Source organism: Heteronotia binoei, chromosome 15, assembly GCF_032191835.1.
Source record: "Heteronotia binoei isolate CCM8104 ecotype False Entrance Well chromosome 15, APGP_CSIRO_Hbin_v1, whole genome shotgun sequence".
NCBI lineage: Eukaryota > Metazoa > Chordata > Lepidosauria > Squamata > Gekkonidae > Heteronotia > Heteronotia binoei.
In genome coordinates, this window is record NC_083237.1 from 57,800,486 (window position 1) to 57,814,129 (window position 13,644).

At 45.9% G+C, this 13,644-nt stretch overlaps 1 protein-coding gene across 1 annotated transcript in view; it reads right to left on the minus strand.

The window, feature by feature from the left end:
- The window catches only part of RAPGEFL1 (Rap guanine nucleotide exchange factor like 1), a 131,261-nt gene that overhangs the window by 59,862 nt on the left and 57,755 nt on the right, over window positions 1-13,644 (minus strand). Inside the window, exons 3-5 of the mRNA XM_060256189.1 lie at window positions 3,587-3,740; window positions 890-987; window positions 571-683 (exon numbers count right to left, since the gene is read on the minus strand). Coding sequence (XP_060112172.1) covers window positions 571-683; window positions 890-987; window positions 3,587-3,740 — 365 coding nt within the window. The remainder of the gene's footprint in view (window positions 1-570; window positions 684-889; window positions 988-3,586; window positions 3,741-13,644) is intronic.

Genomic DNA, 13,644 nt, shown 5'->3' on the forward strand with positions numbered 1-13,644 from the left:
AGTTTTATCGTTCTGCTGTTCCAGTTTTATTGTATTGTTTTAAATTTGACTTGATTATTGTCTAATCTATGCTGTGATCTGCCCTAAGCCCGTTATGGGAAAGGGTGGAATATAAATTCAAGAAAGAAAGAAAGAAAGAAAGAAAGAAAGAAAGAAAGAAAGAAAGAAAGAAAGAAAGAAAGAAAGAAAGAAAGAAAGAAAGAAAGAAAGAAAGAAAGAAAGAAAGAAAGAAAGAAAGAAAGAAAGAAAGAAAGAAAGAAAGAAAGAAAGAAAGAAAGAAAGAAAGAAAGACAGGCCTTATAGACCCTGGACTAGGAAGTAAAGTGTTGCTTCCAAACTCAAGTTGAGCCTTGACATATTCTCCTTTTTTAAAAAAACCAACTGTTTTCATTTCACACGTCAACACTAGGTCTCATTCCCGGCTTCTGGAGCCTTCTATCTATGAAAAGACAGGCATTTCTAGATGAACGTATCTGACAGAAAAATAAGCCTTCCCCCTCTTTGGATGCTTGAAAGACAATCTCAGTGGGAGATCCACCGGCTCCACTGACCCATCTCATTAATACTTACTCTCATCCGACCCGCGGAAAGCGACCCGTGTCTGAAGGCAAGAATCTATGCGCCGAAAGTGCCGGAAAAGGGGTTTGACCTGTTTGCTCGGGACTTGGCTTTCATCTGTCACCCTGAAGCCAGACAGAAAGATTCAGAAGGGAGAGGGGGGAATCCACAAAACACAAGATCATATTGTGAATCACTTTCTGCAGGTCAAGAAGCCGATATGGTTTGGAGGAGGAGGAGGGAATGCAGCACCGAGGGAGTGACTTGGGCACTTCATGCATAAAGCCAATTCTGAGCCTCACAATAACACACGCTCGTTTCCTCTGCTTACTTGAGCTCCACCGTCTCCACAAGTTGATGTAACTTCAGAATTTCATCTTCCTGTTTGTGGTAGAGGGAGGAGTCTTTCATGATTAGCAAATAAAGATCCTGGAAGGAAACAGAGGGAAAAGGGGGGTCAGGCGACGGTGTCCTGATGTCTAAGCAGAAGGCAACTTTCCGCTCATCCCTGTAGCTTGCACACCCTGGCAAAAAACTTTACTGGATCCATTTCAACGTCTTTGTATTGACTTTTAAAGCCTTACACGACCTGGGACAGACGTATCTATGGGACCGCATCTCCCCATATATACCCTGGTGACTATTATGGTCTGGCGCACAACACCTGCTGACCATCCCTGGCCCGAAGGACGTCCGTCTCGCCTCAACTAGGGCCAGGGCTTTTTCGGCCTTGGCCCCAGCCTGGTGGAATCATCTCCCCCTCGAGATCCGGGGCCTTACTGAACTGTTACCTTTTTGTAGGGCCTGCAAAATGGAGCTATTCCACCAGGCTTTTAGTTGAGGCAGCGGGCGTCCTGCACTATCGGGCATTCTGCTCCATTGGCTGGCGCTATGCTGTAGTACCATCTATGCCGTATCTGATTCTTAGAATGTAGGACCATTTAACACATATAAATTAGTCCATGAAAGCAATTCCAAGAATTTGAGTCCCGATTTATTAATGACCTTGTCCCTCGAAGACCGGTTCAGAAGAGAAGCGTGGACTGGAATTTGTAAATTCATGCTGGCTCTTAAATCTAAAATACCTGGTCCAATTCTGGCATTAAAATCACCACCCACTATAAGATGGGAATTAGGGAACTGTGACATTAAAGCCTCAATAGTTACACCCAACCAGTCCCAAGATTTTTCATTAGCTTTAGACTTAGAGTTATTTGGGGGAATGTACACATTAATGCAAATAAAATAACCGAAGGGAAAACCATTGACTAAAAGGGTTTGAAAGTTGCTTGAGCAATACTTTTCCAGGACCTGAATCTCCACATCCAGATCTACCGATACAAGAATAGCCAGACCTCCAGAGCTCCGACCCTTTAAATGCAATTTAACAGCAGGAACTAAAAGTCCCTGTAACCCTTAATAAAAAGCTGTTCATGATTACTTTGTGACTGTCATTTTTGCTCTTATTTTGTGGTGTATTTTGCCCGGTTTGTTTCATTTGTCTTTAGTATTTGTTTATCTTCTGATGAATTTTTCATAATTTGTTTCACGGTTATATGATATTTTACTTATATTATATTCTACCAGTACATTTTATTTCTATGAACCTCGTTGATATTTTTGTTTGTAATAGCCTATGGCTTAATACAAATAAATTTCTGTTCTGTTCTAGAATGTAGGACTGATTTGTAGTCCATACAACATGTGCCAATTGATTCCTAGGCTGTACGACATATGCCAACTGAGCCGCCATCAAAAACTGCCTATGATTGTATTGCCTTTTATTTTATTCACGTTTTAATTGTTATTCATATTGTTTTTATAATGTTATCCGCCCTGAGCCCTCTTTGGGATACAGCGGACTATAAATGACCTTCAAATTAATTAATTAATTTGCCACCCTTGAAAGGTATTACCACACAGCAGGGCCTAGGAGGGCCTTCTACTGGCTGCCACCACCAGTAAGGGTCTGCATAGGAGGGCCCAGACCATCCAACCACCCCTGTATTTTCCTTATTAGTAAATCCTCTTAACCATGGCCAAGGAGACGTGAGGACCCAGGTAGGATAACCACAAAAGGAGTTTATTGTTATTAGTGCTCTAAAGCAATAAGTGGGTGATAAAGATTTAGTGCTATAGTGAATATGAAAACAGCAAAGGTTGGTGTAAAATAAATAGAAGCCCGGATGCAACTAACTAGACCAGGGGTGTCAGACATGCGGCCCAGGGGCCAAATCAGGCCCCCGAACAACTGGCTGTCTGCTTTCTTCTCTTTCTCTCTTGCTTCCTTCTGCATCACAGCTTGCTTTGCCAGGCTTGCTCAACAACACAGGTGCTACAGAGCAAAACCTCTATGTTCTCCATTAGCTGAGGGTCCTCCCCTTCCTGGTCCCCTGGGGAAGGAAGGAAAGAGCCAGAGCTTCCTTTGCCCAGTTCCCTGGATCGCATGGGAGAGATACAAGGAAAGCACCTTTAAGACCAACAAGTGCTAATGTCTTAAGCATGTTTTAATTTTTTTTTAATCTTTACTTGTGTTTGCCTGTGTCCTTTATAAAGTTTATATCTCTGCTACCTAATCTTAAACAGATACACACATGGCCAGGCCCAACATGGCCCAGCCCAACAAGGTCTCATTTATGTCAGATCCAGCCCTCATGACAAACAAGTTTGACACCCCTGAACTAGACATTCCCTTCCTCTAATACCAGAACTCACCACCTTGGGTAAGGGATCTCTCCTGCTGCCTTTTCCAGAGACCACACACCCTGTCTGGGCTTGGCCCTTTTATGCTTTCCTCCCAGGTCTCACCCCTCTCCCGGCCAGTTTCCCTCCAGAACCTTGCCACCCAGAGGGATAGAGGGGATTCTGGGAGATGTAGGCTTTCTGTAGTAACTCCTAGGCAGGCTTCTCTGGAGCCTGTAGGCCTCACTAGGCCCAGAATCTTACATACTGGTTGCATGTGTTTCTTTAAAAAATGTGGAAGTTTCTTGTTCTCATAGCAATGAAGGTTAGGACAGCCATGCCGTACCTTAATGACTTTGCCTGCTTTCTCCTCTTCCTGCAAGATCCCTTTGTAGGTCTCAAGGAAATGCAGCAAGATAACCAAAACGGCTCGCTTTCGATGCATGGCCTCGCCTTCCTTCCAACACGAGGGTGAAGGGATTGTCGACGCCGTCATGAAGGTGACAACAGAGAAGTCAAGGGCAAATAATTAAATGAGAAGACTTGGGGGAGGGGGATTTGGACTTAGATGTTAGCATAACAAAGGACACCATATTCTTCCACCAACTCCCTAGCTGGAAGCTGGGATCTTCAATGAATTCAGTTGCACTTAGAAGCCCAGTTGCTTTTAGTGGTATGGTTCAGTTGTCATACATGGGCTAAGCCACAGGGGTGTCAAACATGCGGCCCCGGGGACAGAACCAGCCCGTGGAGAGCTCTTATCTGGTCCACGAGCAACTGGTGTGAAAGAGGGAAGGCAGGAGGCTGTTCGGGGCGGGTAGTGGGCACACACAGCAAGGTGTGTGTGGTTGAAGCTGTCAAGAAATGAAAGGAAATAGCTAGGAGGTGGGTATGGTATCCCTTGGGAAAAAACTTAATTTTGCACATGATTAAATACATTTACTGGGGCTTTTGTGGATTCCCCACTAAATCAATTGCTGTCACTCCTAGGAAGAGATTTCTTTTGTTTGTATTTTGATAATGATAAAATAATGTCATTAATAACGTTTATCTCTCCCGTACATGGTATTACATTTTATATACCCAATACACCCCCCAGAGAACTTTACGTTCTGATGCGCAACATCTCCTGGTTGTCCCTAGCCCAAAGGATGCCCACCTAGCCTCGATTAGGGCCAGGGACTTCTCTGTCGTGGCCCCTGCCTGATAGAACAACCTTCCACTGGAGATTCAGGTCCTGTGGAATCTGTTGCACAGGGCCTGTAAACCTGAGTTGTTCTGCCAAGCCTTTAGTTGAGGCGGTGGCTATCACCGACCATCAATATGCCCTCCCTGCCACATACTGGCCCAATCAGGACGGTCTTGATAATTGTCATCTATTTATTGATGGATTGATCATCCAGGGACCAGGTTTTTGAAATGGACGCCATCTGAAACTCTAATGATTAAATTTTAATTGTGAATTGATTTGTTCGATTTTATGCTTATTGTTTTATCTTCGTAATCATTTTTATCTCCGATGTGACTCGCCCATGTGGGGAGGGTGGGGTGGAAAGGTGAAGAAATAAGTAAATAAATAAATAAATAATGGCAGACATGGCTCAGCCCAACAAAGTCACATTTATGTCAGGGAGGGAGGGAGGGAGAGAAGGAAGGAAGGAAGGAAGGAAGGAAGGAAGGAAGGAAGGAAGGAAGGAAGGAAGGAAGGAAGGAAAACAGGGAGGGAGGTGGAAAGAAAGCAACTTTAACTTTAAATTCATTCTCCAAGTCACCTTGGAGAAGTGATTGACTTGGCTTGGAGAAGTGATTTACAGAGACAAATGTCTTCTTCAAGATAGGTGGAGGGGGATTTGAGAGCCACAAAATATGTGTCAAAGAGCCACATGTGGCTGCCGAGCTGCAGTTTGGCCACCCCTGATTTTGAGCATGCCAGTTTCCTTCAACCGTGTCCACGAGTGATAATGGGGCAGAAACATTTCTAGATTTTGCAAAGGCAGGAATAGCACTGCAAACTCAGGCTGATGTTATTCCAACAGGATATCACAAGCAAGCCAGCTCTGAGGAAATGCAGTAAGCCAAACCAATTAAGTAAGGATCAGTAGCTGCAAGACTGAGCGTTACTCTCTGTGTCGAACTTGTCACGGGGAAGTCACAGAACCAGAGACGGTAGCATTCCACCCGCATTTCCACACCCTTGAAACTATTGATCCCATCTTTGAGAGGAGGGGGCCGGAATGGGGAGGGTCATCTTAATTGCTACCTGCTGGATCAAATTAACCCGGGACATAAACAGCATAATCCAAAGCAGAGATACTCCAGTTTAAGCCAAATGACTCCAGTGGGCTTCGCCTGGAATAACTCTGTATAGGACTGCATTGTGCATTTTCCCACTAAAAAAGATCAGACTGAGATTCTAACCGTACTGTCAGCTAGATCTAAACAAAATTTCTTCACTTCCCCCCCCTGGAAATGTCACTGTTCACCTTAGGGAAGATGTCTGAGTACATGTGTATCACGAGATTTTTATTTTACCCTTTTCTCCCAAGCAGCACAGAGGAGGAGGTGGAAAAATCTGTGATGCCATTTCATCCTCACAGCATTCCTATAAAGAAGATTAGAGCCCAAACCACATGCTGCTGGGGAGAAGGTGGGGATGGTTAAGTGTGTGGACTCTTATCTGGAAGAACCGGGTTTGATTCCCCACTCCTCTACTTGCAGTTGCTGGAATAGCCTTGGGTCACCCATAGCTCTTGTAGGAGATGTCCTTGAAAGGGCAGCTGCTGTGAGAGCCCTTTCAGCCCCACCCACCTCACAGCGTGTCTGTTGTGGGGGAAGAAGATAAAGGAGATTGTAAGCCGCTCTGAGTCTCTGATTCAGAGAGAAGGGCGGGGTATAAATCTGCCCCCACCTCACAGGGTGTCTGTTGTGAGGGAAGAAGATAAAAGAGATTGTAAGCTGCTCTGAGTCTCTGATTCAGAGAGAAGGGCGGGGTATAAATCTGCCCCCACCTCATAGGGTGTCTGTTGTGAGGGAAGAAGATAAAAGAGATTGTAAGCCGCTCTGAGTCTCTGATTCAGAGAGAAGGGCGGGGTATAAATCTGCAATTCTTCTTCCCTGACTTGCGTCCCCATCACTAAAATGCAATGGGGGGGGGAATTAAACATGGGATATAAGATTTCTACATTTAGCTTTTCTCTCCCTCTCAGTCATCAGTCAATGAAGCAGAGTTGGAAGCTGGGCAAACACAGATGTCATGATGATAATTCCAACTATTTCCACCCCCAAACGACATAGATTAAGGTGGGTAGCCGTGTTGGTCTGAAGCAATAGAATACAGTTTGAGTCCAGTGACACATTTAAGACGAGCAAGCTTGAATTCTCAGTATCATCACATCTGAAGAAGTGTGCATGCACAAAAAAGTTTACACTGGAGTTAAGAACATAAGAACATATTAGAAGCCATGTTGGATCAGGCCAATGGCCTATCCAGTCCAACACTCTGTGTCACACAGTGGCCAAAAAAACCAAGTGCCATCAAAAGGTCCACCAGTGGGGCTAGAAGCCCTTCCACTGTGCTCCCCCCCCAGCACAAGAATACAGAGAATCACTGCCCCAGAGAGTTCCAACAATACCCTGTGGCTAATAGCCAGTGATGGACCTCTGCTCCATATGCTTATCCATTCCCCTCTTGAAGCTGTCTTGCAGCCACCACCATCTCCTGTGGCAGTGAATTCCACATGTTAATTACCCTTTGGGTGAAGAAGTACTTCCTTTTATCAGTTCTAACCCAACTGCTCAGCAATTTCATTGAATGCCCACGAGTTCTTGTATTGTGAGAAATGGGAGAAAAGGACTTTTTTCTCTACATTCTCTATCCCATGCATAATCTTGTAAACCTCTATCATGTCACCCCGCAGTTGACGTTTCTCCAAGCTAAAGAGCCCCAAGCGTTTTAACTTTTCTTCATAGGGAAAGTGTTCCAACCCTTTAATCATTCTAGTTGCCCTTTTCTGCACTTTTCCCAATGCTATAATATTTTTTTTTGAGGTGCGGTGACCAGAATTGTACACAGTTCTCCAAATGAAGCCGCACCATCGATTTATACAGGGGCATTATGATAACTGGCTGATTTGTTTTCAATTCCCTTCTTAAAAATTCCCAGCATGGCGTTGGCCTTTTTTTATTGCAATCGCACACTGTCTTGACCTTTTCAGTGAGTTATCTACCACGACCCCAAGATCTCTCTCTTGGTCAGCCTCCGCCAGTTCACCCCCTATCAACTTGTATTTATAGCTAGGAAAACTTTGTTAAACTTTGTGGAACTTAAAGGTGCCACTGGACTCAAACTTTGTTCTTTTACAACGACATGTTACTGATAGTGAGCAAAGTTCCCTCTGAGCTGTGGAGTCTTGTGAGCAAAAATTCTAGTTTGTGAGCTACTGGCATTAAAGTTGTGAGCGAGCTGTTCGACTACTGCCTAAACTACTTTGCTCTGGGGTCCTCCTTCCTGAGCTAAGACAAAAATGTGCGAGCTGGAAGCTGAAAAACTGTGAGTTAGCTCGTGCTAACTCAGCTTAGAGGGAACACTGACAGCGAGTGACTTAGCCCAAATGTCACCTAACCAAGGTTCCTTGCTGGGAGGTGACCCACATTACCCAGCAAATCGAATTATTCCGTATAAGTCAATAAGTTTAGAAAGATTTAATGCTGCTTAGGAACTCCACTGCAAGCGGCACGAAGCGACTGTCCCATTAAATCAGCTGAGGAGATGGAGTCTGTGTAGGGTTGCCAAGTCCAATTCAAGAAATTTCTGGGGACTTTGGAGGTGGAGCCAGGAGACATTGGGGCGGAGCCAGGAACAAGGCTGTGACAAGCATAATTGAACTCCAAGGGAGTTCTGGCCATCACATTTAATGGAACCGCACACCTTTTTAAATGTCTTCCTTCCATAGGAAATAATGAAGGATAGGGGCACCTTCTTTTGGGGCTCATAGAATGGGACCCCCTGGTCCAATCGTTCTGAAACTTGGGAGATACTTTGGGGAGAGTCACTAGATACTATACTGAAAATTTGGTGCCTTTACCTCAAAAAACAGCTCCCCCAGAGCCTCTGAAACCTCCAGATCAATTCCCCATTATACCCTATGAGAATCAATCTCCACATAGCAGACGTGAGAGGATGCAAGGACTACAAGTCCCAGCATGCACCTCGCGAAGGGAGGCCAGACTGGAGCGAATAGCAGGCCGGCGGTGGGCGGGTCTTTGTTACTCAGAGGAAGGGAGAAGCCTGAAGCCAGGCAGGGAAAGAGACGCGATGCCGTTCCACCCCCCCCCACCCCCCATATCAGATTTTTAGGGAGCGGGGGATTAGGCTGCTAATGCAGGGGTCCCCCGGCAGGGCGGGGGGGTTGGGAAGCCTAAGTCTGTGTCATGTGGTATTCTGCAGCTGGCAAAATCCCCACTGCAGAACTATCACCCTGGACAGTTTCACTCCCAGGTAACAGCAGAGGAACTGAAGCTTGTTCTGCATGCACACTGCAGTCCGATCCACACCTAGAACCACATGAAGATAACGTGCAAGTCACATAGCCTGGGGCCCTAGAGCTTCACCCTGCAAGCTCCATCTTGTGGAACAGTTAAGATTCAGGAGCCGGTTTGGCGTAGTGGTTAAAAGCAAGCAGACTCTAATCTGGAGAACTGGGTTCGTTTTCCCACTCCTCCACTTGAATCCAACGGACGGACCTTGGGTCAGTCTCAGTTTTCTCAGTCCAAAATAAATAAATAGTGTTCTATTAGAAAGTCACTTTTGATGGTGTTACCTCACACCGTTTACAAAGCGGTTGTGATGACAACCCTCATCTACGGCTCCAAATCGTGGGTTTTATACCGTCATCACCTGCGACTCCTTGAGCGCTTTCATCAGCGCTGCCTTCGCACCATCCTCAACATCCACCGGAGTGACTTTGTGACCAACACTGAAGTCCTCAAGCGGGCGGAGGTTACCAGCATCGAGGCACTGCTGTTGAAGACGCAGCTGCGCTGGGCAGGGCATATTTCTAGGATGGAAAACCACCGCCTTCCCAAGATTGCCCTGTATGGCGAACTCTCCACCGGCCATCGAAATAGAGGGGCACCAAAGAAGAGGTACAAGGACTCCTTGAAGAAATCCCTTGGCACCTGTCGCATCAACCATCACCAGTGGTCTGACCTAGCCTCAGATCGCAAAGCATGGAGGCACACCATCCACCAGGCTGTCTCTTCTTTTGAGAACGCACGCATAGCTGGTCTTGAGGACAAAAGGAGATTGAGGAAGAATCGCACTGCTACAGCACCAACCCTAAATCAGACTTTTCCCTGCAGCCACTGTGACCGGACCTGCCTGTCCCGCATTGGTCTTGTCAGCCACCAGCGAGCCTGCAGCAGACGTGGACTATTGCACCCTTCTTAAATCTTCGTTCGCGAAGCCAAGCCGAGAGAGACCTCACACCCAGTATTCGGTATTCGATACTCTGCCCCAGAGAACCATAAAGGTGAATATTCTGATGTGTGTGTGACGTTTTCAAGATAATCCAGCTGTGGCTTACTTTATATAATTTTAAGTAACCACACATTGTATAAGAAGCAACACCTGGCTTTCTATCATTTTTATTCCTGGATGTGTGTCTTTGTACCATTTTATATCTTGACCACTGAGGAAGGCCTTTAGGAGACAAAACATGCATGGGAATTGTGGTTATTGGAAGTCGATTAAATGTTTATGTAGAATTGTATTTTCTTTGCAAATTTTATGCAGCCTGATATTCAGACATAACGTTTTAAGTTCATTTTTGTGTTCATTCTATAATAAATGTTATACATTTCTGTAAACTGGGTTATAGGTAGCTTAACCCTCTATCACATTGATCGTATTTGGGTTGAGTCCCTCCCCTTCCCCCCACACATTTTTTGTTATACTGTACCCACTGCCATATGATTAGAGATGGGCACAGACTGGGAAAGCCTGGTTTGGGGCATGCAAACTGGGCAGCCCCGAACCAAACACTCAAAACCAGGGCTTTTTTCATAGCAGGAACTCCTTTGCATATTAGGCCACACCCCTTATGTAACCAATCCTCCTGAAGCTTACAGTAGGCCCTGTATGGAGAGCCCTGTAAGCTTCTGGAGGACAGGTTACGTCAGGGAGTGTGGCCTAATATGCAAAGGAGATCCTGCCACAGAAAAAGCCCTGCCTGAGCAAAACCTACCCAAACTCAAGGTTTCAGGGTCCCCCAGTGACATGTGCCTGTCAGTTCCAGATGGCATTGGAGGTCATCCAGAAGTGACACAAGAGCGTCAGACCCCCAGTGAGCGCACAGAGAGTGGTGCCTGTACCATCCAGAACTGGCGTGCGCATGTCAGGGGGCTTAACACCCAAACCAAGCAGAAGCTCAGAGAGCGTTCAGGGAAGGCTTCTTCCCCCGAACACAGTCCAGGGTTCGCAAACCAGTCAAAGATTGGTCCAAACTTTGGCTCAGGTTTGGGTCCTTACCAATACTCCCTCAAAGCTGTGGAGTTCTGTGAGCAAAAAATCTTGTGAGCTACTGAATAAATTGGTTTGCTCTGGGGCCATTTTTCCTAAGCTAAGACAAAAAATGTGTGAGTTGGAGGCAGGGCCGGCACGTGGGAGTAGGCGGGGTAGACGGCTGCCTAGGGTGCTACCCCACCTGGGGTGCCACCAGGCACCCCCTTACTCCCTTTGCCCCTTCCCTTCCAGACGCTTAGCCGCTGCGCTCTTTGGAGGCTTCCTTAGAAGACTCCTAATAGCGCGGTGTTTTAGCGGTGGTTTTTAGCACGGTGTTTTAGTGGCGCTTTCGGCTCGAAAGCAGCCAGGCGGTGCAGGGGGAAAGCAGTAGTGCGGCAGCTCTAGTGATGTTATTGCACGCGCTAAAAAAATTAAAGGGAGCTTGGGGGGGGGGCTCAGCTCAGAGTAGTAGAACCCCTAGTGCCTGGCCTGGTTGGAGACTAAAACTGTGAGTCAGCTCACACTGACTCAGCTTAGAGGGAACACTGGCCCTTACATAAGATAATTAATTAACTGGTTAGATTTTAATCCAGTAGCATCTTAAGAGACCAACCTAAGGTGTTCCTGGTCTCAAATTTGTTCTACGGCAGACCAACACAGTTGCCCTTTGAAACTACCTTGCGGAAATAGACTCCAAGCCTAATACTGCCATCTGACAACTATATCGTATTTATTGATCTATCCATATAAAAGCAAGAGTGCCCCGCGGCACGTTAAAAACCCACAAAAGCTGACATCACAATAAATCTGTTCGTCTTTAAGGCACGGGAGACCCTGCTTTCGTTTCAGCTGCCGCAGACTCACAGAGCTACCTCGCTGGAATTTGTATCACGTAAAGAAACTGGGACTGAATCAGGGAAAGTAATCAGTATGTCAAGTATACTTCCTCACTCTGTTGAAATGTAGAAAATTGGTAGATAAATAGCTCAAGGGACTTAATGCTCAAAACTCTCTATTATTTACCTCATTTATTGTTCTGACCTTCTCCCCGGGGGAGTCCCAAAAGCGGTTTACATCATTCTCCTCTCCTCTAGTTTATCCTTGCAAAAGACCAGTGAAGTTGGTTAGGCTGAGAGCGTGTGATCAGCTCAAGCTCAACCAGAGAGTTTACATGGTAGAACAGGGATTTAAATCTGGTGTCTGAGATCCTAGTCCTACACTCTATTTCGTATATGCGAAAAGGATCTAGGGGCCTTAGTGGATCATACACTGAACATGAGTCAACAGTGTGATGCGGTGGCTAAAAAGGCAAATGCAATTTTGGGCTGTATCAACAGAAGTCTAGTGTCCAGATCATGTGATGTGATGGTATCGCTTTGCTCTGCTCTGGTAAGACCTCACCTGGAGTATTGTGTTCAGTTTTGGACACCACATTTTAAGAAGGATATAGACAAGCTGGAATGGGTCCAGAGGAGGGCGACGAAGATGGTGAGGGGTCTGGAGACCAAGTCCTATGAGGAAAGGTTGAAGGAGTTGTGGGTGTTTAGCCTGGAGAGGAGGCAGCTGAGAGGTGATATGATCACCATCTTCAAGTACTTGAAGGGCTGTCCTATAGAGGATGGTGTGGAATTGTTTCCTGTGGCCCCGGAAGGTAGGACCAGAATCAATGGGTTGAAATTAAATCAAAAGAGTTTCCGGCTCAACATTAGGAAGAACTTCCTGACCGTTAGAACGATTCCTCAGTGGAACAGGCTTCCTCAGGAGGTGGTGGGCACTCCTTCCTTGGAGGTTTTGAAACAGAGGCTAGATGGGCATCTGACAGCAATGAAGATCCTGTGAATTTAGGGGGAGGTGTTTGTGAGTTTCCTGCATTGTGCAGGGGGTTGGACTAGATGACCCTGGAAGTCCCTTCCAACTCTATGATTCTACTGCACTACACTGGCTTCTCACATGCATTAGCCTCTAGAGATTCTAAGCCTTAATTCTTCTTTTTTGGATACTGGGTAAAATGTACTGGGTTCAAAGCATGAGGACACCCAAGAGATAGTGAGTTCAACTCTTTAATCAGTGATTCAGCATAGTGAGATAGAAACAGAACTGTCTGACAGGACCAATGGCCCTGCTTATATGCATGCAAACCTCCCCACCCAAAAACCCATTACCATCATCCCATTACACACAACTATAGGTTAATAGCTGGCCTAACGATCCCTGATGGGCCTCCTTCCAGAATCCCATTACACACAACTATAGGTTAATAGCTGGCCTAATGATCCCTGATGGGCCTCCTTCCAGAATCCCATTACACACAACTATAGGTTAATAGCTGGCCTAACGATCCCTGACGGGCTTCCTTCCTGAATCCAGGTGGCTATTGTTTAAAGGTCTCCAGCTCAGCCAAGTCTCTGCTGTCCCTAAGGCCAAACTCTAGTTCCAATACATAACACTGGGGTTTCCCCTTTTGGATTAGAGCTTTGGCTATTCCTTTACCCCTTTCACTTGAACCAGTTTTGGCGGAAGATCGGATATGTGAAGGCAGTCAAGAACGCAACTCTAAAAATGAGACGAGGTGAGAGCTGAAGTGGTAATAGTCAGGAACGTATCTGTAGTAGTCAGGAACATATCTATTGCAGAGCGTCAGCTGGATTTACTAAGAGCTTTATACTGCCAGACTATTGCTTCAACTAGCCAATAACATTTGATCTGGCTGGCAGCAGCTCTCCAGAGTCTCTGTTTCTTTGAGATGAAAGTACCAGGAACCTCAAAAGAGCAAAGCACAGGTTTAGCTGCTGGGCTTTTCTGCCTCTTATCAAGAGCTCTTCTATCCTGAACTAGGACACTGGCTGTCCTTCCATATGCCATGTTGTCCTTCTACAAGGTGACCTCCAAATATTGGATTATGT